General features: G+C 33.3%; 1 protein-coding gene across 2 annotated transcripts in view; it reads right to left on the minus strand.

The window, feature by feature from the left end:
- Window positions 1–23552, minus strand: part of SmydA-8 (SET and MYND domain containing, arthropod-specific, member 8) — a 105285-nt gene extending 81733 nt beyond the window's left edge. Inside the window, exon 1 of one of the 2 annotated variants that reach the window (XM_075302364.1) lies at window positions 22487–23552. In XM_075302364.1, coding sequence (XP_075158479.1) covers window positions 22487–23353 — 867 coding nt within the window. In that variant the 5' untranslated portion in view covers window positions 23354–23552. Of the gene's footprint in view, window positions 1–4577; window positions 5502–22486 lie in introns of those variants that run through there. The other variant, XM_075302363.1, reaches the window with a different exon arrangement.
- Between the last annotated feature and the right edge of the window lie 412 nt (window positions 23553–23964).

The following is a 23964-nucleotide window of genomic DNA, read 5'->3' on the forward strand; positions in this document are numbered from 1 at the left end:
TTTATTTCTATAAGAACATTTTGTCAAAATTTTATTTCTATAGAAAATTTTGTCAAAATTTAGTTCTGTAAAAAATTCTGTCAAAATTTTGTTTCTATAGAAAATTTTCTTAAAATTTTATTTTCATAGAATATTTTCTTAAAATTTGATTTCTATAGAAAATGTTGTCAAAATATTATTTCTATAGAAAATTTCGTCAAAATTTTATTTTTATAGAAAATTTTATCAACATTTTAATTCTATAGAAAATTTTGTCAAAAATTTATTTCCATAGCAAATTTTGTCAAAATTTTATTTCTATAGAAAGTTTTATCAAAATTTTATTTCTATAGAAAATTTTATGGAAACTTTTGTCAACATTTTATTTCTATACAAAATTTTGTCAATTTCTATACAAAATTTTGTCAATTTCTATAGAAAATTTTATTTCTGTAGAAAATTTTCTAAAAAATTTATTTCTGTAGCAAATTTTGTCAAAATTTTATTTCCATTGAATATTTTGTCAAATTTTTATTTCTATAGAAAATTTTCTCAAATTTTTAATTCTATAAGAAAATTTTGTCAAAATTTAATTCTATAGAAACTTTTGTTAAAATTTTTTCTATAAAAAATTTTCTTAAAATTTTATTTCTATGGAAAATTTTGTCAAAATTTTATTTCTATAGAAACTTTTGTTAAAATTTTTATTTCTATAGAAAATTTTGTCAAAATTTTATCTCCATAGAAATTTTTCTCAAAATTTTATATCTATAGAATATTTTCTCAAATTTCTATTTCTATAAGAAAATTTTGTCAAAACTTTATTTCCATAGAAAATTTTTTCAACATTTTATTTCTATAAAAAATTTTGTCAAAATTTTATTTCTATAGAAAATTTTGTCAAAATTTTATTTCTATAGAAAATTTTGTCAAACTTTTATTTCGGTAAAATATTTTCTTACAATTTTGTTTCTATACAAAATTTTGTTAAAATTTTATTTCTGTCGAAAATTTTGTCAAAGTTTTATTTCTATAGAAAATTTTATCAAAATTTTATCTCCATAAAAATTTTTCTCAAAATTTTATATCTATAGAAAATTTTCTCAAATTTTTATTTCTATAGAAAATTTTGTCAGAAGTTTATTTCTATAGATGATGTTTTTAAAATTTTAATTCTATAGAAAATGTCAAAATTTTATTTTGATAGAAAATATTGCCACAATTTTATTTCTATAGAAAATTTTGTTTCTATAGAAAATTTTCTTAAAATTTGATTTCTATAGAAAATTTAGTCAAAATTTTATTTCTATAGAAAGTTTTATCAAAATTTTATTTCTATAGAAAATTTTATGGAAACTTTTGTCAAAATTTTATTTCTATACAAAATTTTGTCAATTTCTATAGAAAATTTTATTTCTGTAGAAAATTTTCTAAAAATTTTATTTCTATAGAAAATTTAGTCAAAATTTTATTTCTGTAGAAATTTTTCTTAAATTTTGTCAGAATTTTATTTCTAAATATAATGTTTTTAAAATTTTAATTCTATTGAAAATGTTGTCAAAATTTTATTTCTATAGAAAATATTGCCACAATTTTATTTATATAGAAAATTTTCTTAAAATTTTATTTCTATAGAAAATTTTGTTAAAATTTAATTTCTATAGAAAATTTTGTCAAAATTTATTTCGATAGAAAATATTGCCACAATTTTATTTCTATAGAAAATTTTGTCAACATTTAATTTCTATAAAAAATTTTGTCAAAATTTTGTTTCTATAAAAAATTTTCTTAAAAATTTATTTCTATAGAAAATTTTCTTAAAATTTGATTTCTATAGTAACTTCTGTCAAAATTTTATTCCGAAAAAGTTTTGTCAAAATTTTATTTCTGTAGAAAATTTTGTCGACATTTTATTTCTATAGAAACTTTTTTTCACAATTTTATTTTTATAGAAATTTTTTGTCAAAATTAAGAGAATAAGAAAATTTTGTCAAAACTTTATTTCCACAGAAAATTTTGTCAAAATTTTATTTCTATAGAAAATTTTGGCAAAATTTTATTTCTATAGAAAATTTTGTCAAAATTTTATTTCTTTTGTTAAAATTTTACTTCTACAGAAAATTTTATTTCTATAGAAAATTTTGTCAGAATTTTATTTCTATAGATAATGTTTTTAAAAGTTTAATTCTATAGCAAATGTTGTCAAAATTTTAGTTCTATAGAAAATATTGCCACAATTTTATTTATATAGAAAATGTTCCTAAAATTTTATTTCTATAGAAAAATTTCTTAAAATTTTATTTCTATAAAAAATTTTGTCAAAATTTTGTTTCTATAGAAAATTTTCTTAAAATTTTATTTTTAAAATTTTGATTTCTATAGAAAATTTTGTCAAAATTTTATTTCTTTAGAAAATTTTGTCAAAATTTTATTTTTATAGAAAATTTTATCAACATTTTAATTCTATAGAAAATTTTCTCAAATTTTTATTTCTATAAGAATATTTTGTCAAAATTTTATTTCCATAGAAAATTTTGTCAAAATTGTATTTCTATAGAAAATTTTATGGAAACTTTTGTCAAAATTTTATTTCTATAAAAAATTTTGTCAATTTCTATAGAAAATTTTATTTCTGTAGAAAATTTTCTAAAAATTTTATTTCTATAGCAAATTTTTATTCCTATAGAAAACGTTGTCAAAATTTTATTCCTATAGTAAATTTTCTTAAAATTTTATTTCTATAGAAAATTTTGTCAAAATTTATTTCTATAAACAATGTTCTTAAAATTTTATTTCTATAGAAAATTTTCTTAAAATTTGATTTCTATAGTAACTTTTGTCAAAATTTTATTCCTATAGAAAATTTTGTCAAAATGTTATTTTCATTGAAAATTTTGTCAAAATTTTATTTCTGTAGAAAATTTTGTCAACATTTTATTTCTATAGAAAATTTTTTTACAATTTTATTTTTATAGAAATTTTTTGTCAAAGTTTTATTTCTATAGAAAATTTAGTCAAAATTTTATTCTATAGAATGTTTTATCAAAATTTTATTTCTGTAGAAAATTTTCTAAATTTTTTTTCTGTTGCAAATTTTGTCAAAATTTTATTTCCACGGAATATTTTGTCAAAATTATATTTCTATAGAAAACTTTTTCAAATTTTTATTTCTATAAGAAAATGTTGTCAAAATGTTATTTTAATTGAAAATTTTGTCAAAATTTTATTTCTATAGAAAATTTTATGGAAACTTTTGTCAAAATTTTATTTCTATACAAAATTTTGTCAATTTCTAAAGAAAATTTTATTTCTGAAGAAAATTTTCTAAAAATTTTATTTCCATTGAATATTTTGTCAAATTTTTATTTCTATAGAAAATTTTGTCAAAATTTAATTCTATAAAAAACTTTGTCAAAATTTTGTTTCTATAAAAAATTTTCTTAAAATTTGATTTCTATAGTAACTTTTGTCAAAATTTTATTCCTATAGAAAATTTAGTCAAAATTTTATTTCTGTAGAAATTTTTGTCAAAATTTTATTTCTGTAGAAAATTTTGTCAACATTTTATTTCTATAGAAAATTTTTGCACAATTTTATTTTTATAGAAAATTTTGTCAAAATTTTATTTCTATAGAAAATTTAGTCAACATTTTATTCTATAGAATGTTTTATCAAAATTTTATTTCTGTAGAAAATTTTGGTAAAAAATCTGTGTATACATATATCTCCAATTATAATAAAGTCCATATAATTCAAATTATTGGATGTATCTTAAAAGATACACTGCCTATTCACCCATAAACCACATTTTATTTTTATCCGTAATAGGAACCAAATTCATTTACGTTTTATGCAGAAAATTCATTTATATTTTAAGCTCTGAAGAGGCAAGTTGTATTTGTAGCGCTTTGCTCCCATGTAATGGTTTATTATTTTAAATTTTATAACTGATAAAAACATTCATTTTGTAATTGTTTCGTAAAAAGGACTATACATAAAAAATTTAAGACATGTTGGGCTTTAGAAAGTTTGTTTGTGTAAATATGGATGATGAGGAAGTTGCTGAATTGCTTTCCAATGTCGAGGACATAATATATATTAGTACGGATATAAGTGATTCTGACGAGGATGCCATTGAAATTGAAAACTCGAATGGAAAGAGGTCCAAACTCCGAAATGTTTATAGAGTTGGACTTATAGAGGACGAAGACGGTAATAACAATGAGGACAAATTTGATAATGGTGATAATAATCAAATATTGCATTGCACACCTTCCTCCTTTCATGAAATAGCTAATAAAACTTTTGGTCCTATGTATACTTGGAGAGTAATGTAGAAAAAGAGATATCTTCAATTTGGGGGTTACAGCGAACAGAATGTATAAAATTATTGAATAAATAAATCTGAACCGATTCAGCATGCAGAGAAGGGATATGATCATCCTAAACATGCTTCAAAACAAAATGCTAGTTTTGGACATGGATGCTAGTTTTGGACGTTTGGCCCACATATACTTCAAATATTCGACTTTACTTAGTTGGCAAATAAATTCCTCAAAATTGTTCCGATCTCACAAAGTACAAAAAAGAACACTCACCGTTGGATCCAAACATCTCAAACAGGAGCACATAAACTTCTTGGTCATCATTAAAAACATTTTTCTCATCATATTGCTCCATATTAATTTCGTATAGCTGGTAGTAATCTCCTCACCCTGACGAATGGGACGTGTGGCTATAAAAACAATTGTTTTGCCATTCTCAAAATGATGATCAGCATTTGGAGTACATTGATGATTTATTAAACTGGCCAAGGGAAATAGACCACGTATTCGTAACTCATGGCCATTATCCAATCTGCAGGTTCCTTCAAAAGCATTTGTATTAAAAGCACAAATGATGCGAAAAAAATATTCCATCATTTCTTGATCTTTGGGAAATGATTCAAAACATCGAATTGCTTTTTCAAACTCGCTCATATCGTATTTATCAACATTGGCCTGTAGAGCATATAATAGTCTACGTTGTTGGGCACCCAGAAATATACCACGAACTATTGAAATCATTCTTAAGATATAAAGATTTGATTGATGTTTTTGTTTTGGTTGCCATTTACGCAAAAGTTCACATTCATCAGAATGACAGGATTTGGAATCTTGGCAATTTTGGCATATAGGTAGAGTACATCCATTCTTGCACATAATATCCCGATTATTGCCTTGTATATGAAGACAACATACCGCACAGGTATTTACACTGGATGCCTCATTGGCTTTAGGCCCGGCCATTAGGGCATAGTCACGTAATATAATTTCACCAGCAGCAATATCTTTAGATGCAAAAATCCCTCTTCCTGATATGGGAGAATCCAATATTTGCCAAACGGAATTTTTATCCACTACCAAATCACCCAAATGTAAATTAATTAGTTCATTTAATTCATTTATCTCTATATCTACCGGTGAAAACATTTTCAATTTCACAAAAAAAAATTGTCAAAATATTATTTATTATTATTTTGCGTAACTATAATATTTTCCTAAGTTTTTCGAAGCTTTTTTCTCACTTCAGAGATTATGATTTTTCAGTACCGACTACCGCTTTTGTCTATTTACAAATACAAACTGTAGTAAAAATATTTATTTGTTGATCATTTTAGACTTTCCATTGAGACACTATTTTTTTGTTGGTAAAAAAAAGAACAAAGTAATTGTTGTGAATGTTTATGCTTAAAAAAAAAATACAGAAGCAGCACAGGGCATCAAAAAAAAAGTACTAAAAATATAAATTGTTTTGCTTAGGGCATAGAAAATTCTGTCTGCATGTTTTCTACCACATGAGATGTTCTCATAAGTTGGACCATTGCACAGTGCTTGCAAATCAATTTTGCTTTTGGAAATAATTCTGGAACTTTTGAATGGATAAATAAATCAAACAACGAAATAAGCTTAGCACACAAGCCAAACAAAACAATAGCCTCTCTATTCACACAAACAAAAACCAAAATAGAAATAACTGAGCAAAGCAATGTGGTGTATGAAATAACATGTACTGGAAACTCTACAGAGAAATGCGGTAAATGCTATATCGGCACAACAAAGCGCAGCTTAGCTACACGAATTGCAGAGCACGAAGGAGATATAAAAAAAGAAAAGATGACAACAGCATTGGCTCAACACTGCATAGAGAACAACCATAATGCAGATCTACGAAACGTAAAAATATTGGACAAAGAGAGAAGAGAAAATAAGAGATATACATTAGAGAGTTTACGTATACAACAAAAAACAACAAGTGCAATAAACAGAAAAGAAGACAAAGACAATGCTAACGCCAACTACAGCATTGTATTGTTATAGTTTAGTCGGTTACCATCTGTGATAGCAACATAAGTTTTACTGTGATATTAGTTTAAGTTAATTATTTTTGCAATTACAAAATATGTGTTTTATGTCGAATTCTAGTAATATCGTAATAATTGGCGTATTTGTTTGCAAATGTAATTGACGATAGATTGAATGTAAGTGAAACTTGTACGAAAATCAATAGAATGTATGTTAAGATCTGATATATTTCACTATTATATTGTTACCAGATCCAATAAAAAAATCATCCCTGATGAAGCTGGAAAAAATCCCAGCGAAACGTTGGATGAAAATAATGGAATAATTCAATATTTGTCTTATTCGCATTCAAAAATGACCTTGAAAGCCCAGAGGAAAAAATATATACAGAGAAAAAAAAAACCTTTTTGTATTAAGAAATCTTTGTTGGGATCGTCTTAATAACAGGTTGGCTGATAAGTCCCCGGTCTAACAAAGAAAAACACATTTTTTGTCAAAATTCGTTTTTATTATTCAACATAGTTCCCTTCATGAGCGATACAACGATTATAACGACCTTCCCATTTTTTGATACCATTTTGGTAGTACTCCTTCGGTTTTGCCTCAAAATAGGCCTCAGTTTCGGCGATCACCTCTTCATTGCAGCCAAATTTTTTCCCTGCGAGCATCCTTTTGAGGTCTGAAAACAAGAAAAAGTTGCTGTGGGCCTGATCTGGAGAATACAGTGGGTGGGGAAGCATTTCGAAGCCCAATTTGCTATCGTTCTCAATGACTTGTGGCATGGTGCGTTGTCTTGGTGGAACCACACTTTTTTCTTCTTCATATGGGGCCGTTTTGCCGCAATTTCGACCTTCAAACGCTCCAATAACGCCATATAATAATCACTGTTGACGGTTTTTCCCTTCTCAAGATAATCGATAAAAATTATTCCATGCGCATCCCAAAAAACAGAGGCCATTACTTTGCCAGCGGACTTTTGAGTCTTTCCACGCTTCGGAGACGGTTCACCGGTCGCTGTCCACTCAGCCGACTGTCGATTGGACTCAGGAGTGTAGTGATGGAGCCATGTTTCATCCATTGTCACATATCGACGGAAAAACTTGGGTGTATTACGATATAACAGCTGCAAACACCACTCAGAATCATCAACACGTTGTTTTTTTTTGGTCAAATGTGAGTTCGCGCGGCACCCTTTTTGCACAAAGCTTCCGCATATCCAAATATTGATGAATGATATAACCAACACGTTTCTTTGATATCTTTAAGGCCTTTGATATCTCGATCAACTTCATTTTACGGTCATTCAAAATCATTTTGTGGATTTTTTTGATGTTTTCGTCGGTAACCACCTCTATCGGGCGTCCACTGCGTTCACCGTCCTCCGTGCTCATTTCACCACGCTTGAATTTTGCATACCAATCAATTATTGTTGATTTCCCTGGGGCAGAGTCCGGAAACTCATTATCAAGCCAAGTTTTTGCTTTCACCGTATTTTTCCCCTTCAGAAAACAGTATTTTATCAAAACACGAAATTCCTTTTTTCCATTTTTTTCACAATAACAAAAGTTACTTCACAAAACACGCTCTATCTCACAAACTAATTGACTTACAGACGGCAAATTTTAACACGAATCATTTGAAGGTTGGTACTATATAAAAATAATACTACCTTTTAATACTACAGACGCCATCTATGTGTCAGACCGGGGACTTATAAGCCAACCTGTTAATTCCCATTACAGAAAACGCCTAATACTGATTTATATTATTGCCCATCCCCTATCAAATGTTTCCACTTCCGATACAGTCCTTTTGGAAAAGTCTTAGAAAGTACGGAATTAGGTCGTTTTAAGCGAAAATTAAAGATCTGGAGAATTCAATTTCGAAAGAAGAATAGAAAATAAATAAAAACAAGTAAGTAAAGTCTAAAGTCGGGCGGAGCCGACTATATTATACCCTTCACCACTATGTAGACAAACATTTGTGTTACCATCTCAACTACTTAAAATTTGCTGGGAGCTATATAAAAGTCTGCATTTCCAGATACAAATACTTTTAATGGAAACAACTTTTTGTACTTCTACAAAAACTCTAGAATTAAAATTTAAATCGGCTAACGCCCTGCACGCAGAGAAGAAACATGATTGTCACAATCATATTCAAAGAGCAAAATAATATGATAGCAGCTATTTTTGCGGCGACCATGTAACATTTTAACCTGCAACCATGTTGGCTCAGTGAACATGGTTCTAAGACAAATACAATTGTCCTCATCTAAAATGTTATTATATTGATAAAAAAGACTTTTGTTTCCATTAAAAGACAATGGTCACGATCTAAAATGTTATGTTATTCGTCAAACATGTTTTTCTTCTAGTTAAAAGAACATGGTCACAACCTAAAATGTTTTGATTTTTATGAAAAAACTTTTTTCGTCGTCGAAAAAAGGACGCCACTTGAGAAAAGAAAACACAAAATCAACTTTATTTATTTGTTTTTATTTATTTATAAACTAATTCATTGTTTATTTGTATTTATAATGTCGTGCAAGCAAACATCACATATTTTTACACAATCTAGTTTGGTTCAATTCAACAATAAGAAATCATTCCATATTTACATCGTGCCCATCAAATGTATAAACACAGACATCATATAACTGCAAATAAAAATAAATTATGCCATATGTCAAAATGCAGAACAAAAACCAGGTACATTTGTTTCAATTACACTTTCCTTTTTTGTATTCACATAAAACCACGTGCCATTTCTGAATAAATAAATTAACAAAACACAATAATTCCGTATTCTCCGTCCATTCCAAGAAACAATCAACACACGACTGACGCGCAAAATGAAAATCGTGTGTACATGGTCTTTATGGCCATGTAATGGTTGTAGACATGTCTATACGTAAACTATAAAAATATTTTTTTCTCTGCAAAAAAGTAAAAAAAATTAATGGTCAGGTACATAATTTTCCTGACCATATAATAGTCTCAAATTCTATCATTTAAATAATAGAACATGTTTGCGGCATTTGAGAACCATTTAAATGCTTATTGCCAACATATATTTTTCTCCGCTCGAAAATTATTTTTACAAAGACAAAATACATGCACGCAGAGAAGGAATATGATCCCCTCAAACATGTTTCAAGAGCAAAATGTTATTTTTGTATGGTGACCATGTAACATGTTTGTAACTAAAATGTTATTTTCTCGTCAAATATAACCTGCTTGCCGAAATCAGATACATGATTTCCGAGAAAATAACATGGTTGCGAAAATCATGTTACATGGTCACCACCCAAAAATAACATTTTGCTCTTAAAACATGTTTGAGGTGATCATATTCCTTCTCTGGGTGTGGTTTTCGCGACAATTACATACTCTAAATAAGTATTAAATGGATGCGGCAACCATGTCCAAACATGTTTTTTCTGTGCGTGCATGGGATGAAACACAATGGTAGTAAAAACAAGTAAGGAAAGTCTAAAGTCGGGCGGGGCCGACTATATTATACCCTTCACCACCATGTAGACCAACATTTGTGTTACCATCTCAACTACTTCAAATTTGCTGAGAGCTATATAAAGGTTTGCATTTCCAGATACAAATACTTATAATGGAGACTATTTTTTCTACTTCTCTAAAATTAAAATTGAAATCGGCTAACGCCCTGGAATGAAACACAATGTTAGTAAAAACAAGTAAGGAAAGTCTTAAGTCGGGCGGGGCCGACTATATTATACCCCGCACCACTTTGTAGATCTAATTTTCGATACCATATCACATCCGTCAAATGTGTTGGGTGCTATATATAAAGGTTTGTCCCAAATACATACATTTAAATATCACTCGATTTGGACAGAATTTGATAGACTTTTACAAAATCTATAGACTCAAAATTTAAGTCGGCTAATGCACTAGGGTGGAACACAATGTTAGTAAAAAAAATATGGAAAACGTTTAAATCTGAAGCAATTTTAAGGAAACTTCGCAAAAGTTTTTTTATGATTTATCGCTCGATATATATGTATTAGAAGTTTAGGAAAATTACATTCATTTTTACAACTTTTCGACTAAGCAGTGGCGATTTTACAAGGAAAATTTTGGTATTTTGACCATTTGTGTCGAAATCAGAAAAACATATATATGGGAGCTATATCTAAATTTGAACCGATTTCAACCAAATTTGGCACGCATATCTACAATGCTAATTCTACTCCCTGCGCAAAATTTCAATTAAATCGGTGTACAAAATTGGCCACTGGGGTCATATGAGTGTAAATCGGGCGAACGATATATATGGGAGATATATCTAAATCTGAACCGATTTCAACCAAATTTGGCACGCATAGCTACAATGCTAATTCTACTCCCTGTGCAAAATTTCAACTAAATCGGAGTTAAAAATTGGCCTCTGTGGTCATATGAGTGTAAATCGGGCGAAAGCTATATATGGGAGATATATCCAAATCTGAACCGATTTCAACCAAATTTGGCACGCATAGTTATAATGCTAATTCTACTCCCTATGCAAAATTTCAACCAAATCGAAGCAAAAAATTGGCCTCTGTGATATATCCAAATCTGAACCGATTTCAACCAAATTTGGCACGCATAGTTATAATGCTAATTCTACTCCCTATGCAAAATTTCAACTAAATCGAAGCAAAAAATTGGCCTCTGTGGGCAAATGAGTGTAAATCGGACGAAAGCTATAGATGGGAGCTATATCTAAATCTGAACCGATTTGTCTGATATTTTGCAAGTTTTTCGAGACTCACAAAATATTCGGATGTAAGGAATTTGAGGAAGATCGGTTGATATCCACGCCAATTATATATATATATATATATATATATATATATATATATATATATATATATATATATATATATATATATATATATATATATATATATATATATATATATATATATATATATATATATATATATATATATACAGTAGAATTCATTTATAGCGACCTCGGTTATAAGGACCATCCGTTTATAACGACGGATTTTCATAGCAAGTTTGTTTCTTAATAGTTTGTACATATGCAAGCATTCGCTTAGAACGACTCCGGTTTTAGCGACCATCTGCTTTTAACGACCAATTTGCACGTCTGCTTTGGAATGGACATTCGGTTATAACGACGATGTAAATTCTGTGTACTAATTTCTATTTTTTCCATTCCATTTTTTGTCGTCAGCCAATACTAAATAAAGAAAGATATACTGCGGGCAATCACAGAATTTGTTTTCGACTATCCCAAACAGAGGTGCAAATGACAAAGAAGAAATATTCAAACCAGTTTGGGATGAGTTCGAGTTCAAACCAGGACTGGGATGAGTTCGTAAATGTCGATGAAAACGTCATGACATCAGAAGAGCCTTCATTGAGAGAAATAGTGGACAACACAAAAAAAAGATGGAACTCACAGCGATAATGAACCAGATGACGAAGATGAGCCAAAAATTCCAACTAGGACAGAAACCTTGAGTGCGGTTCACACATTAACACACAGTATTTACGATTTGGGGGTTCTGATATATCAGAGAGTTTATATAGTTCAGTTGAAATTATTGAAAGTAAATTATTAAAAGAAATTCTTGTAAATATAAAACACACCACAATTCTAAACTATTTCCAATCTCAATAAATATGAATATACATGATAAAAAATAACACTTAAAAATATTGTGTCCACTTATTTGGATACAACGACGTTCGGTTATAACGACGTATAATTTCGGTCCCTTGGCGGTCGCTATAACCGAATTCTACTGTATATATATATATATATATATATATATATATATATATATATATATATATATATAATAGGGATCGTCTTTGAGCCGAAACAGGACCCTATACCAAGTTTTAGGACAATCGGACTAAAACTGCGAGCTGTACTTTGCACACAAAAATACATCAACAGACAGACAGACGGACATCGCTAAATCGACCCAGAATTTAATTCTAAGCCTATCCGTATACTAAAAGGTTGGTCTATGATTACTCCTTCTTGGCGTTACATACAAATGTACAAACTTATTATACCCTGTACCACAGTAGTGGTGGAGGGTATAAAAATATATGCCACAAAAAAAAAAAAAAAAACAATATTAAAACGATGTATGTATAACATAAAAAAAATATTTTTTAGAAAAGTATTTAACATAAAAATTTCCGCTAGTGAGATTTGAATCACCGTTTTTTATTTGTTTCATTCATAATAATAAAGAACATCTCAGGAAGTAGTTAGAATGTCACGCCGTGGTGTCATATTAGGTTCGTATCACAAATATTTGATGCATCGTGTTCAATGGCGTCTGTGGCTGTGTGTGCTAAGGCGTTATGTTATGGTGACAAAAGACCCAGATTCAACCCCCGGTGGAAACGAAGAATTTTTTCAATTTGTAAAAATTAGATAATAATAAATAAAAGTGTAACAAAAATACTGAAAAAAAAAAAAAATAAAAAGTGAAATTGGAAAAAAACGTTTTTTAGTTCTTTTAAATTTCTTCATCCAAATTAACTTCCAAGGCACAACTTCTAAATCAATACAAAGGATCCAAAAATGGAGTACTTCCGTCCAAGACAAGTCCATGTAAAATTCATTGGAGATGATCCAAGTTTGTACTACTTTCGGATCACAAATTGGGGATCCAAACTACTTTTTTGAAAGCTCTTTTTTTGCTGGGTGCTCTTGAGAACAGAAAATTTCAACAAAACAAATTTCTAATTGTTGATAACGAAGTTTATTGATCCAATTAATTTTTTAATTGATAGTGATCAATGATATAAAATTAAAAAAAAATATATTGATTTCTTCGACACTTTCAATAATTTTTATACCCTCCACAACAGTGGGGGGTTCACTAACATTATCATTCCGTTTGTAATACATCACAATATTGGCTTCATATCCCATAAAGTACACCGAAAAAAAAGTGAACTGTTTTATAGAAAGAATAAAATACCTCGCACGAAAATTGAACTAAATTTTACTCCACATTTTGAGATTTCCACAAAGCGTTGTTAAAACCAGGAAAATTTAATGCCCCGTTGTACTTTTTAACTGCAGTTCATGAAATTACATCCTCTCATAGAAGAAAAAAGAAAAATGAACTAAAAGTAAAGAAGAAAATCCTTGGCGCCAAATCATCACCATTTTAACCATACAGTAGTTCATTCTTACTATTTTTGGGAATCGTACGAAATTCTTCGTTTGTTTTAGCTCATATTGAACTAATGAGTACGGTCATTGAACTTTATACCTACGTTTAGTTCATAAAATTTTTGAGACATACTTAAAAAAAGTAAGATTTCATTAAGCTGTAGAAAATTTCGAAAAAAAAATAATAAAATTTAACTACTAGCAAATAATTTTTTTCCAATAAAAATAAGTTAAATTTGGCGTTAGTTTAACTACGGAAATTTTTTTCTGTGTACATTGTGGGTCGTGGTGAAATTCCAAGTCGATGTATCGATGTCCATCCGTCTATTGAAATCAAACGAACGAAGCAATGCATGATGAAATTTTCTCCTCCAAGAGGCTCCGTAGGTCAAATCTGGGGATCGGTTAATAAATATGGGAGCTTTATATAATAATTGACTCATATGGATCAATTTTTGCGTACTAAACTTCAATCAGATTGGATGAAATTTACCCTTCCAATGTACTCCGGAACTCAAACCATATGGATCGATATGGACCAATTTTTGCATGCACCCAGAAAAGGAATATGATCACCTCAAACATGGTGACCATGTAACATGGTTTTCGCAACCACGTTATTTTCTCAGAAATTATGTATCTGATTTCAGCAAGCGGGTTATATTTGACGAGAAAATAACATTTTAGTGACAAACATGTTACATGGTCACCATACAAAAATAACATTTTGCTCTTGAAACATGTTTGAGGTGATCATATTCCTTCTCTGCGTGTGGTTGTTAGAGCGCATATACTGACAATATACTGAAATATTTAGTAAAAACTTTTTGTATAAAATAATTATTATTACTACAACTAATAAGCTCTCAGATGTGCAATATTGTATAGCCTAAAAGTATGCACACGATTTTAAAATAACAACGATATTTGAAAGCTCTTGATGAGATATCTAAATTATGAAATTGATCAAAAACGTTACTCACAAAAGTTTTTCCTCCAATTTTAAAATTCTGCAATCAAGGCAGACAAAAACGATAAAATTTATAAATATAAAATTTTTGATTGATAATTTAATTTCAACCACATTCAATTATGTTTCCTTGATTACTCCACCATGAATGTGATGGAACCAGTGTAAATATACTTGAAATTCAATCAGTATTACCATGGAAAATTTCTAAAAAGTGACACAAAAAGTGTCACTGGTCATAAAAGGTGGTATATTAAGGGTAATTTGGGGACCCAAGTCACATCTGTCATCATCGCACGAAATTCTATATATTATTACGACGAGGTTTTTCAATGGAAATTATGTTATTTTCCAATATGGTAGCAATGTTACCGGTGTGCCACTTTTTTTAAAACGGTGATCCTTAATTACAATCCCACGGCGGCGGGTTCTACGCACCGGATTGACCCGATGGATACCAGCCATCGGCCAGCGGCTGCCACCTCAGTGTACGTGTTGTCTCGTCCATTTTTTCGTGTTGGAGAAGGTGCATCCCGGGGAGCCTTCTCCGCCTGCTTTTGGTCCGAGCCGGGATAGAGGAAAACCCCGGACCATGGTACTGTGCCGTCTGCCGAAATCGAATTCACCATCGCTCGGTTTCGGTGAGGTGTAACCGGTGCATGGAATGGGTGCACTTCCGGAATTGCTCCGGCCTAACATCGCTGCGGGAGTATAGTCAAACTGACTTCGTGGCAGGATGCTGTGCCAATGACAGCAGCAGTGGGTCATCTGATTATGTGACCCCACCGACTTCTCCCGCACAACAATATTCTCCGCCGCAGCATCTTACACCGAATATTGTTGTACCAGTTCCGGAGAGTGCATCATTTTTGCAATTTAATTGCAACGGGCTCCGTGGTAAGATTAGTGAGATCGTAGACTTTATGAATCGGAAAAGGATAAGGGTCGCGGCGATCCAGGAAACAAAGCTGAATCCCACCTGCAGCCTACGACATTGTGATGGGTACAATGTCCTACGGAAGGATCGCACAAGAAATGGAGGTGGTGGCCTGGCTTTCATATTACACCGTTCCGTGCAGTATAGACCTATCACGCTTGTGCTAGACACTAATGACCCGTACATGGAATGTATGGGGGTAGCAGTTAAGTGTGGGGCTGCCGAGATAGAGCTATACAATGTGTACATACCGCCGGTTGGTAGCTGTGCTCCTGGTTATAGCCCAAACATTGAGTGGTTGTTGAGCGGGCATAACCGATTGGTTCTAGGAGATTTTAATGCCCACCATGAACTTTGGCATTCTCTCCTGGGTAATGACCAGAGGGGCATAGCTTTGGCAGAGCAGATAGACGACTCCACATTTTGCACGGTGAACGAAGAGGCCCCCACGAGAATTATGGGTGACTGCAGCAGTTCGCCAGACTTATCGTTAGCATCGCCTGGTCTGATAAATGACGTCTCCTGGCAACCCGTCATTTCATTGGGTTCGGACCACCTCCCCATAATTCTCACCATCAACCGACCCTCCGATTTCATAACCTCTGAACGCCGGACGTTTATTAATCAAAAGAAAGCCAACTGGGAAGGCTTCAGAGAATACACCGATCGCCGCTTCAGTGAGCTCCCGTCCCCCTCACATGTTCATGTTGCCCAGAGGGAGTTCCGGGACATCATCAACGCAGCAGCCGCTCGCTTCATACCCGCTGGTCGAATTGCCCAGGTGAGGCCCAACTTCCCAGCCGAAGCGGCGGGACTCGCAGACGAGCGTGATGAACGCCGTCGTGCTAACCCTGCTGATCCTAGAATCAGAGAACTAAATCTAGAGATTAGTAAGATAGTCGACGAGCACAAGCGGAACACTTGGTTAGAGCACCTGAAGCAATGTAACTTAGGAACAGGAACTGGTAAATTGTGGTCAACAGTTAGAGCCCTCTCGAACCCCTCCACAAGGGATGATGGGATTTCAGTCACATTTGGCGACGTGACTGTGACTGATCCGAAGAGGTGCGCCAAATACTTCAACCGACAGTTTGTCGAGCATCCCGAGAGTGATAGAGCGAAAAGGAGAGCCACCCGTCGTGTACGTGGTCTCCGAGCCGATGACACACCACAATTTACTGCAGCCGAAGTTACCAATGTCATCAACAGCGCGAAACCATCTAAGGCGCTGGGCCCTGACGGAATTTCAATGCTAATGCTGAAGCATCTGGGAATACTGGGAGTTGAGTACCTGACCGGACTCGTCAATTTGTCTTTGGAATCACACATTATACCCGATGTCTGGAAAATGGGAAGGGTGATTCCACTACTGAAACCGGGCAAAGATTCGAGCAAAGGTGAATCGTACAGACCGATATCCCTTCTGTCGCCAGTAGCCAAGACACTTGAGGCATTACTCCTCCCCAGCCTTGTGGAGAATTTTCCAGCTGCCCACCATCAACATGGATTCCGTAAGGTACATAGTACGACAACAGCCTTACATGCCATTTCGACACATATTAATAAGGGACTTAACCAGCCCAGGCCGTGTCACAGGACGGTCCTCGTGGCGCTTGACCTATCGAAAGCATTCGATACTGTCAACCATGCCACATTATTTGAGGACATCGAGAATACGTCCCTACCGGCAGGAGCGAAGCGTTGGGTGCTGAATTATATGTGTGGACGCCAGTCGTACGTGGAATTCAGGGACAGAAAGTCAAGACCGCGTAGAGTTAAACAGGGAGTTCCCCAAGGTGGGGTGATATCTCCGGCACTGTTTAACCTCTACATGTCCTCGATTCCACCCCCTCCTGACGGCGTCGAGATTGTATCATATGCGGATGACTGTACAATCTTGGCATCTGGGCCCAATGTTGATGACATTTGCGATCGGTTGAACGTCTACATAGCTAATCTTACCAGTTATTTCACTGCGAGAAACTTGAGGATATCCCCCACCAAATCCTCAGCCACACTATTTACTACATGGACGGCAGAAGTGCGCAGGCAGTTGAATATCAGAGTCGATGGAGTAATAATTCCGACCACAAATTACCCCAAGATTCTTGGGGTCACATTCGACAGCCTTTTTAGGTCATCTGCCCATGCCACTGCAATTTGTAATAAGCTCCGTGGTAGAAACAAGGTCCTCAAGTCACTAGCCGGCAGTACTTGGGGTGCGGACAAAGAAACCTTGCTAACTACTTATAAGGCAATTGGCCGGTCAGTGGTAAACTATGCAGCGCCAGTGTGGACACCGCAGACCAGTGATTCGCAGTGGAATAACATACAAACCTGCCAGAACGCTGCTCTTAGAACTGCGACTGGGTGTCTCCGCAGCACACCCCTGGATCACCTTTATGTGGAGACAAAGATCATCCCTGTGCGAAGACACAACTACATGTTGTCAAAGCAGTATCTCCTGGGTTGTTATCGCAGTAATCATCCAAACCACCATCTTATGGATACACAACCACCACCCAGGAACGTAAGGGTTGATATACATAATCTAGAGCGCGAGATCCAGCGCTATAAAAGAGAGCCTCTAGATCAAGCAGCGTACCAGGCAGGTTTGAACAGGATTCATGAGGATACTGTAGCTGAAGCGGTGAGAAGCTACAAGGTTAATCCTGTTCTTGGAGTCCGACCACCGCCCATAGCACCGGAGGAAAGAGACCTCCCACGGCAGACTAGGGTAGTTTTGGCCCAATTAAGATCAGGCAAGTGCAGCCGCCTCAATTCCTACTTATCGGTGATTGATAGCAGCGTAGCTGACGTTTGTCCAATTTGCAACCAAGGGCCACACGACACGCGTCATCTTTTCTCTTGCCCAGCCAAACCAACCCGACTTACCACCAGATCACTCTGGACACACCCCATCTTAGTCGCAGAGTTCCTTGATCTGCCAACAAGCTGATGTACCAAGCGTATAACATGAAATGGATGAGATCACAATAAACTGTTACAACAACAACAACAACAACAACATTTATTTATAATTTAAAATATATTTACACATTTCGATTGCAAATAGCATTAAGATGAGTTCACGAGACGGATATAATATTTGTAAGCAATTTTACTTGCTTCTACCATGATATTATCAGTGCATAATTGTACCGCCTAAAAGTATGTATGAAAAATGATCTGTAGTAGATAAATCGAGTTAGTGTTCTGAATATCAAATTTCAAAGATTTTAAATTAAAAGGAGATAAATTTAATAGTAGTCTAGTTTACTACGATATATAATACACTGTTTACTACGATATATAATACACTGATAAAAATGCGTTAATTTTTGAAAATGTTTTTATGAAAAAGTGCGTCACGTTTTCGATGAAATAATATTATTGTTAAACAAGTAAGGAAAGTCTAAAGTCGGGCGGGGCCGACTATATTATACCCTGCACCACTTTGTAGATCTAAATTTTCGATACCATATCACATCCGTCAAATGTGTTGGGTGCTATATATAAAGGTTTGTCCCAAATACATACATTTAAATATCACTCGATTTGGACAGAATTTGATAGACTTTTACAAAATCTATAGACTCAAAATTTAAGTCGGCTAATGCACTAAGGTAGAACACAATGTTAGTAAAAAGTAAGGAAAGTCTAAAGTCGGGCGGGGCCGACTACACCCAGAGAAGGAATATGATCACCTCAAACATGTTTCAAGAGCAAAATGTTATTTTTGGGTGGTGACCATGTAACATGGTTTTCGCAACCATGTTATTTTCTCGGAAATCATGTATCTGATTTCGGCAAGCCGGTTATGTTTGACGAGAAAATAACATTTTAGTAACAAGCATGTTACATGGTCACCATACAAAAATAACATTTTGCTCTTGAAACATGTTTGAGGTGATCATATTCCTTCTCTGCGTGTATATTATACACTGCACCACTTTGTAGATTTAAATTTTCGAAACCATATAACATCCATTAAAGTTGTTGGGGCTATATATAAAGGTTTGTCCCAAATACATACATTTAAATATCACTCGATCTGGACATAATTTGATAGACTTCTACAAAATCTATTGACTCAAAATTTAAGTCGGATAATGCACTAGGGTGGAACAAAATGTTAGTAAAAAAATATGGGAAACATTTAAATCTGAAGCAATTTTAAGGAAACTTCGCAAAAGTTTATTTATGATTTATCGCTCGATATATATGTATTAGAAGTTTAGGAAAATTAGAGTCATTTTTACAACTTTTCGACTAAGCAGTGGTGATTTTACAAGGAAAATGTTGGTATTTTGACCATTTTTGTCGAAATCAGAAAAACATATATATGGGAGCTATATCTAAATCTGAACCGATTTCAACCAAATTTGGCACGCATTGCTACAATGCTAATTCTACTCCCTGTGCAAAATTTCAACTAAATCGGAGCAAAAAATTGGTCTCTGTGGTCATATGAGTGTAAATCGGGCGAACGATATATATGGGAGCTATATCTAAATCGGAACCGATTTCAACCAAATTTGGCACGCATAGCTACAATGCCAATTCTACTGCCTGTGCAAAATTTCGAAGTAAGAGATTGGCCACTGTGGTCATATGAGTGTAAATCCGGCGAACGATATATATGGGAGATATGTCTAAATCTGAACCGATTTCAATAAAATTTGGCACACTTGACTACACTACTAATTGTACTGTTAGTGCAAAATTTCAACCAAATTGGGGTAAAACTCTGGCTTCTGGGGCCGTATTAGTCCATAACGGGCGAAAGATATATATGGGAGCTATATCTAAATCTGAACCGACTTCAATAAAATTTGGCACACTTGACTATAGTATTAATTGCTCTTCTCGTGCAAAATTTTAAGTAAATTAGGGTAAAACTCTGGCTTCTGGGGCCATATAAGCCCATATCGGACGAAATATACACGCAAAAAAATATTTCTTTCCTCCTAAACGAAATTTTAGACAAACAAAGTTCGTTTCTCATTTGCTTTTCGTTGAAAGGAAGTGCATTTGGAAGAAAATTATATACTTTTTGTGATAAACGTTTGTTCTTTTCCAGGATGTAAAACCAATTTCATAAAGACTAACTCAAAAAAAAAATTTCTGGCTAATTGCATTTTCCACATCTTTCTCACTTCCACGAAGTTTTTTAGTTCTTATCACTTTTTTCTGTAATACAAACAATGTAGAAGAAATTATACGATTTTATAAATTTTTACAATTTTTTTACCTTTCGCCTGGACGGAGAATCGAATCGCGGACCATGCACTTTGTTAGCCAACACACTAACCACTGAGCTATGTACCTGTTATGGTCATCAATAGATAAATATCCATTTAAGTTATATTTATATAGCATAGCTTGCGGCGCCCACGAACCGAATAAACAAAGTTTATTTAACAGAAACAAACGTTTAGTTTGCCACCGTGGAGCAGAGTTGCTACGTCCGACTTTTATGCCAAGGGTCGTGGGTTCGATCCCTGCTCCGACCAAAGTTTTTTTGTTGTTTTTTTTTTACATATATTCCAGATATGTTCGGAATATTCCGAAAAAATGTTCAATATTACATTGTAGTATATTAAATTTTGAACTGTAAAATGTGTCTTATTAAAGACCTAAAGTCAGAAAAGAACAGTGTTTGATATAAACGAAATGGACTGTGTTGTTGTTTCAAAAATAACATTTTTTATTGAAAAAATAAAAATTTTGTAACAAACGAATTTTTTTGGTGATAAAAGTTTAAAATTTTAGAAGCAATTCAAAAAACTCTAACACAAGAAAAACGTTTTCGGTACACGTTTCCCAAACGTTTTTTTCTTTGCGTGTATATATGGGAGTTATATCTAAATCTGAACCGATTTCTTCCAAAACCAATAGGGTTCTATTCTGAGCCAAAACACACACTTGTGCCAAATTTGAAGTCGATTTGATGAAAACTGCGACCTAGACTTTGATTACAAAAATGTGTTCACGGACAGACGGACATGGCTATATCGACTCAGGAGCCCATCCTGAGCATTTTTGCCAAAGACACCATGTGTCTATCTCGTCTCCTTCTGAGTGTTGCAAACATATGCACTAACTTATAATACCCTATTCCACAGTGGGGCGCAGAGTATAAACATATGCACTAACTTATAATACCCTGTTCCACAGTGTGGAGCAGGGTAACGTTGATGGTGGACAGTGATACCATGCGTAGGGAAAAATCCTTTTTTTTAGGGATTTTTTTCCTAAACTTACAACTGCAGAGAAAACATTTCTCTTCAAGCATATATATTTTCAGAATTGGTGCAAATAAAATATTGTTTGTATTGTTCAAACATATTATGTTTCACCTTAGGACATACACTGGTATTAAAATTTTTTAATGAAATTTTCTTTGTGTGGGTATAATTTTAAGGCACCAATTGGTTACCTCTTTTATTGCAGCATACTCTCTCTCTCTCTTTCTAAACACATATATGTTTATAGGCTATTTCCAAATTAATATATGTTTGCATCTAAGCATATTATATTTACAAACATTGTATGTCCCAAACATAATATGTTCTAACATATTAACATATATGTCCCAAACATGTTATGCTAGTTTATGAACATTATATGCTTGCACTTACAAATATTGTGTTAAAAAATTTGAGTTCCAAACACATAATTTTTAAACCCAAACATATGAAAAACAGTCTTTTTCGTCCGTGTAGTGTTAACAATTAGCTATGATATTGCAAAGTTCGAAATCAGATTAACAATGTCAGTATTCATATTATTGACCATTTGGTACCTTTATAGGAGGATATAGTCTCTGACTATTAATTTTAAAAAAATTGAATTCAATTTAAAATATTTGTTATTTTTTTGCCATATTTGTTTGAATTTAGAAAAAAGGGAATTTTCAAAAGAGGGTATTTCATATACGGCCGTACATATTTCTTTCTATTTGTTTACCCTGTATAAGCAAACCCATAAAGGCTCTTTTCTTTGTATAAACATATTTTAAATTTTAGATTTTTTTTTATAAAAAAAATAACTCACCGTTGGATCCAAACATCTCGCACAGGAACACATAAATTGTTTGGTCAAACCCATAAAAGCTTTACGGGCCAATGTACTCCACAATAACTTCGTGTAGGTAGTAACAATCTCCTCTCCTTGTTTAATGGGACGGGCAGCTGTAATGACTATCGTCTCGCCATTATCAAAATGATGATTGGCATTTGGGGTACATTGATGATTCATTAGACCGGCCAAAGGAAATAGGGCACGAATCAATACCTCATGACCGCCGACACAACTTTTCCCCTCAAAGGCATTTGTATTGAAGGCGCAAATGGTGCGATAGAAATAATTGATCACATCTCGATTTTGAGTGAATTCCTCAAAACACTCGGAGGCCTTTTCAATTTCCGCCTTGAAGAATTTATCAAGATTGGCCTGGAGGGCATATAAAAGTTTATGCTGCATTTCCTTAAGGAATAGACAACGTATAATGGGGATAATGCGTATGGCATTACGATTCATTTTGCTGGGATCTTTGGGTTTCCATTTGCGAAAGAGTTTACATTCGATGGCATGACGTTCAGAATCACTACATGCCATACAAATGGGCATGGTGCAACCATGTTGGCACATTATAGCAGCATTCTCACCCTCAAGCTTACAATAGCATAGGCAACAGGTATTCAAATTGGTGGACTGACTTGCTTTAGGGCCAGCCAGTAAAGCAGGTTCTCGCAATATGACCTCTCCCACATTGATGTCTCTCGTAGCAAACAAACCCCTTCCCGAAATGGGAGAGTCCAATATCTGCCAGGCTGGATCTTTTTCCAAGAATTCTGAACCCAAATGCAAATTTATCAATTCGGACAATTCTTGAACACTCACTGTTATCGCCATGGACATTTTTAACAAAAATTTTGTTTTTCTCTTTAAAAAATGTTTTTTTCACCAAAACTAAAACAATTGCTACGTAATAATAAAAAGCGAATTGTTCAACGATTCTAAATTCAAACGCACTTTATATTGTTTCAATCCCGACGATGTTTTTATTTCTCTTTGTTTTTTTAATTGCCACCACCCCCAAATAAATTCTGACACCGACTGATCGAGTTAGTGTCTGAGAATCTGATGATGGGCAACGTATTGTATGACCAGAATAATTCTCGCCATGTGGTGGTGGTGTTGGTGGTTTTGGTGGGTGCTTCTATTTGGGTCTAAACATGACATTTCTATCATTTTTCGTATCTTTATCCCCCCCACTCTCGCTCTCACACACATAGTATCAGTCTGGGAGGGGGTGGGCTAGGGCAAGTATATTTACTTTTAATTTTCTTCATTATCGTGATCATCATTTTGTCTACTTGCCGCACATTTTTTCTATTAGCTTGTTATCGCGTGATTAGCCTCCGGATCTTCTATTGAAAAGGCCGGTCCATTGGAAATAGCAAAAGGGAAAAAGTAATTGATCGACAGGGTGGGAAGAAAATTTGGCACAAATATTACAGACACTAATC

Source organism: Haematobia irritans, chromosome 3, assembly GCF_050003625.1.
Source record: "Haematobia irritans isolate KBUSLIRL chromosome 3, ASM5000362v1, whole genome shotgun sequence".
Classification (NCBI taxonomy): domain Eukaryota; kingdom Metazoa; phylum Arthropoda; class Insecta; order Diptera; family Muscidae; genus Haematobia; species Haematobia irritans.